Source organism: Podarcis filfolensis (assembly GCF_964270895.1).
Source record: "Podarcis filfolensis genome assembly, chromosome: 11".
In the NCBI taxonomy this organism is placed as follows: domain Eukaryota; kingdom Metazoa; phylum Chordata; class Lepidosauria; order Squamata; family Lacertidae; genus Podarcis; species Podarcis filfolensis.
The window spans coordinates 28,221,455-28,226,403 of NC_139613.1; the positions used below are offsets into that span (position 1 = coordinate 28,221,455).

Here is a 4,949-nt window from a genome sequence, read left to right on the forward strand (position 1 = left end):
ATGATGCAGCAGCAAAGTGCTATTCTAGGCTGCATCAACAGAAGTATAGTGTCCTGATCAAGGGAACTCTAAAATTGTCTGATTCTTTGATTTTATATAGCCTTTAATATAAGAAACAGCATAAATATTTTAGAGAAAGAATGGCATGGACATTAAAGACGTGAACTGTAAACAAATATTCACATCTTTGTCATGCAACACCTATATTTACGAATACTGTACCACACACTGTAAAATTCTATGCTCGAGACAAATTTTTCAGGCCACTAAAAAGATTGGCGGCATTACTGCTTGTTGTCTGACTGCTTTGTTCAAGATCAGACTGCTTTTTATAGCACAGGAGATCCCACACCTGCTTTTGACACTCTGAAGAGGCATAATAATAAATTAAGGGATCAATGCAGCAGTTTATGGTACCAATGCAGACCACTAAGCTATAGGCAAAATACAGAATTTCAAGGGGTTGATCAGGTGAGATGCGCAAGCTGTGCATTAGTAATAGGACATTTGTAGGGCCAAAACAAATAATAAAAGAAGACAAGACTGCTACAGACAGGAGAATGGCACGTCTCTTTTTAGCAGTCTTTGTAGCAACACTGGATGAAGAAAGTTTCCTTATAATGCACACATAACAGGTGACAGAGATTAATAACGGTATAAAAAAGAACAAAATGGATAATACAGAAAAGTTATACCGAAATATATCCATAATAACAGAGATATCTAATGTATCGTGACAGGTCGTAATATTTAACTGGGATAATCTCTGTGTTTGCTCACTGACAAGCAGAGGTGTCACCCCAGCGATTGCCAGAAGCCAGATGAGAAAGCAGACCAGCGAGGCCCGTCTTGCTGTGCGCCAGGACAGGGACTGCATTGGGTACACCACGGCCAGGAAACGGTCCACGCTGATCACCATCATCAGCAGGATGGAGCAGTACATGTTGCAGTAGAAGGCGGCAGTGACAAATCGACACATCACAGGCCCAAAGATCCAGTTGTTTCCAGAAAAGTTGTAGGCGATTTTAAAAGGAAGCAGACTCACGAAGAGGACATCTGCAGAAGCCAGGTTGAGCATGTACACCACAGCTGGCTTCTTAAACCCTATTTTGACCACAAACATAAGGATTGCCGTAATGTTTAAAGGAAGGCTCAAAATAACCACAGCAGTGTGGAGTGAAGGGACAAAGCGAGTCAGCCATGGACCAGACAAGTATTTTTCAGCTTGTTTTGTGGTAGCCACTTGATTTTTGGATTGATTGTAGTTGTTCAATGTATCAATAGTAATTATTTCTTTATCATTAGCGTTTATTTTCATAACAGGGAAACTAGCAAAAGAAAGACCCTGGATGTCCAAGGATGAATCTGAAAGATGAAGCAATATGTAAATCAAATCTATGAATACATATATAGCTAATGTTACAAACATCAATGCAACCACACTAGTTTACTCATGTGAATATGAATTCAGATTAAATTATTGAATTACACAATTGGTGCTTTAAAAATTATTGGTGTAGACGAAATTTACATATTTCCTATTGCTAGTGAGAAACTTCAGCTATTCTGCCGATCCTGAAACTGTGCGAAGTAACCTTTAGACCATGGGGTCTACCAGCAATACTTGTTGGTATTTGAAACCAAATACACATGACATTAGCCACAATCCATCTGCATTTTGCAGCTTCTCAAGAAGTACCGTATTTTTCGTCCCATAGGACGCTCCGTCCCATAGGACGCACCTAGTTTTTTGGGAGGGAAATAAAGGAAATTATCCGCAGCCTAGACATCCCTGTGGGACCTCCCGCCTAGGCTGCGGATGTCTTCCTGAAGCCTGTAGAGAGAGAGGGGTCGGTGCGCACCGACCCCTCTCGCTCTTCAAGCTTCAGCGAAAGCCTGCATTCGCCCCATAGGACGCACCCAGATTTACCCTTCATTTTTGGAGGGGGGAAAGTGCGTCCTATAGGGCGAAAAATACGGTATTACTGTTTGATGTGCTTTCCCTCAAGCCAGCTTCCATCAGCTTGAAAATGGAAACTGGAGCTCAGTGCGGTGAAACAAATCTGGTAATAGACACCAGGTGAAGACATCCCTGCCCCTTCCCTGGTGTGTGCAGCCCTGTAAGAATGTGACTTGAAACTAAGGGAGACAGGGACAAGTTGCTGTGTTTCATGCTGCTAATGTATACATTTTCATATTCTGACATTGCCTGTGTACACACCATACATTTAAAGCAAAAGCTTTCATCAAAGAATCCTAGGAACTGTAGTATGGTAAGGGTGCTTGGATCTCTATCTCTGTGAGAGGAGAACTATGGCCAGCTTTTTTTGCCCAGTCTAATAGAGACAAGTTTATTTTTAGCGAAATAAAAGGTCTTATGCAGTAAAGAAATCCTTGATTTTCTGTGAAGTACGTCACCTCCTTGCTGAAATATCAGAGGCAGATTTTGCAAGAAGAGACACCCTAAATTCTTTACGGTAGGAATTTTAGAGCAAAACCCCCCACAAAATGCTTTATTCATTGTTCTTCCGATCTTATGTTATGCCTTATGCTCTTAAAATGTTGCAGTCACTTAGAGATTTTTTTATGTGCAAGTGACTGATAAACTGAATATTACCACTGAGAAGTACATTTTTCCTAGTACAAGGATATTCTCCCTCCTCCTTTACTCTTGCTGCTTCAGCATGGTTTTTCTTCCGTAGCACAATCATTTGGAAAGATCAGAGACAATGATATTTCCCTGAAACAATTGCACATTGTATATGCCTTGCTTTAACTATGAATATTGAACCGTGGAGAAATTGTGTTGGGTTGTACTTACTTTTTGCTCTTGCTGTGCTGAATAAGGTGAAGACCATACTAAACAGAGGAAACAGGCTCTTCAGAGAGGGGTCCATTTCTCCTCCAGTGGCGAACCTCATCTTTTGGTTCCACTAGGTCTCTAAGAAGAAACTGAAGGGATCTGCCTAAAAAGAAGCTTCCTTTATTTCCTCCCTGAGATCTAATTCCACTTGTCATCTCCTTGCCTATTTTGGGCTTTAATGTTAGTTTATCTGTAGAAGAAGCTGAGCCAACCCACTCTGTCATAACACCACTTCATCTTATATGGAGCAGAGGGTTCTTAATTTCTTCTTTCTGGCTATTCCCCAAAGCACCAAATGAAAACTCTCAGACAAGACTTCTGTTTTCTTTACTTTTCTAAAAGACTCTTCCTAAAAGCATTCCTGGAAAGCTCATTATGTTGCATTAATAGATAAAAAAGCATTTGTTGTGGTTTTCACCACAATACATTAAAAAGCAAAATTCATATTTTTTCACCATCCTAAATACGTTCTCAGTGGATAAAGTGCTTTACCATTAATCAACATTAGGTTTGAATGAATGTTAGATGAAATCTGGCTTGAGGGACCTTTTTCCACCCAAGGGCTTTCCTCCCTTTTTCGGAGGGCCACATGGCCAGAGGGGGAGAGGTTAAAAAGTGGGTGGATCAACAATGGTACATGTTACCTTTGTACCTTTGTGCTGTAGGCTATTTTCAACACACACTCATACATTCCTCTGTGGCAAATATTGCCCTGCTCAGGGGAAAATCTTAAGAGTGCCTTGTATGTAGCACACCTTTAGCATACCCTCCACCATTCCTCAGATGAATATAGGGACATTCTATTCCACATGTCAGGGAATCTGATCCCTCCCTCTCACGGCAGACTGCCAGCAATAGATAGACAATAAGTTCTTACCAATGTATTTTAGTCAATGTTCAACAGAGAGACTCAGAACCGTTGCCTCTTGGGTTAATAGCATTGCTCTGAGTAATCTCCCCCCCCCCGCCTTCTCAATCATCAACAGCACCCCCCCCCTTACAGTGGCTGCTTAGGGCCAATTGCCTCTTAGCTCTCTGCTCTCCTACTTCCATTGCTCGCTGGGTCTGGGGAGAAGGGGGGTCTGGAATGCTCTCTAGTGATAATGTGTCAGCCAGCAGTTCCTGCTCTGCTTCTCCCATTATTTTCCAGCTTTCCCCCTCTTCTAACTCTGATCTGTGACCCTCTGCAAACCACTGTTGTAAATCTATACTGTCCTCCTCTTCTTGGGAAGGTTCACCATTCCTCCTCCGATGCCCAGTCCCTGACACCACATCAGTATCACTGCTTGAGCATTTCCTACTGGTGAAGTACAAAATTTATGAAAAGAAACACGCAAATCTGCAGTATTTTAAGCACAGAAATCTTTGAATGTATGTATTGCGTTTAGGGAGGCCTGTGGGGAAAAGAAAACCCCAAATCAATAAATACAACTATACGTGTGTGTTGTGACTATGTGATGTCATCATGCATTCATGAGCATTTTGGAAGCATGATAACTTTGAACAACTGGTATTATTGCAATTGTGCAGGTGTATGATATTGCGTCTTCCAATGAACTGATGCAGGCAGACAAAAACACACATACTCTTGATGGCTGGGGGAAGAGACCGGGCCAAGATAGTGCAAAGCATCTCCTCCCTGCTTAGTCCTCTGTAGAACTGCTCCCCCAAGGTTCATCCTACTCAGAGTAGACCCATTGAAATTAATGGATAAGTCTAACTTGGGTCCATTAATTTCAATGGATCTGCGCTGAGTAGAATTTTGTTAGCTAAAACCTATAGTTTGCACGTGCGCACACACACACACACACACACACACACACACACACACAAACATGTAGCCAAGCGTAATTCAGATTCTTAGACAACAAAAACTGGATTCAGCGGTCTGCTTACATTAGGCAACTCTGAATGTTTATTACTGCTAAGTTGTTTAGCTACATTTAATCATAGAGACTGACAAAAAGCAATGCAATACACCAAAGCTCTGTCTTCTCTATTGGAAAAGCTACCATCACTGCCATCTCATCTAGTTTGGTCCTTCTGAATCAGGGGTAGGGAACCTATGGCCTGGGTGCCGGATGCG

General features: G+C 41.8%; 1 protein-coding gene across 1 annotated transcript; it reads right to left on the reverse strand.

Annotated features, from left to right (window-relative positions):
- Window positions 1-95: 95 nt before the first annotated feature.
- On the reverse strand, window positions 96-3,141 carry LOC310744792 (proteinase-activated receptor 1-like). The gene is made up of 2 exons (XM_083576415.1): window positions 2,822-3,141; window positions 96-1,365 (listed from the first exon to the last, which is right to left on the reverse strand). The coding sequence occupies exons 1-2, from the start codon at window positions 2,919-2,921 to the stop codon at window positions 239-241; spliced, it is 1,227 nt and encodes a 408-aa protein (XP_083432541.1). The 5' UTR covers window positions 2,922-3,141; the 3' UTR covers window positions 96-238.
- Between the last annotated feature and the right edge of the window lie 1,808 nt (window positions 3,142-4,949).

Coding starts and splice junctions, on each gene's coding strand:
- LOC310744792 (XM_083576415.1), bottom strand. CDS start 2,921: ATGAGGTTCGCCACTGGAGGAGAAATGGACCCCTCTCTGAAGAGCCTG. Junction 1,366..2,821: donor CAGCACAGCAAGAGCAAAAA/GTAAGTACAACC, acceptor TTCATCTTTCAG/ATTCATCCTTGGACATCCAG.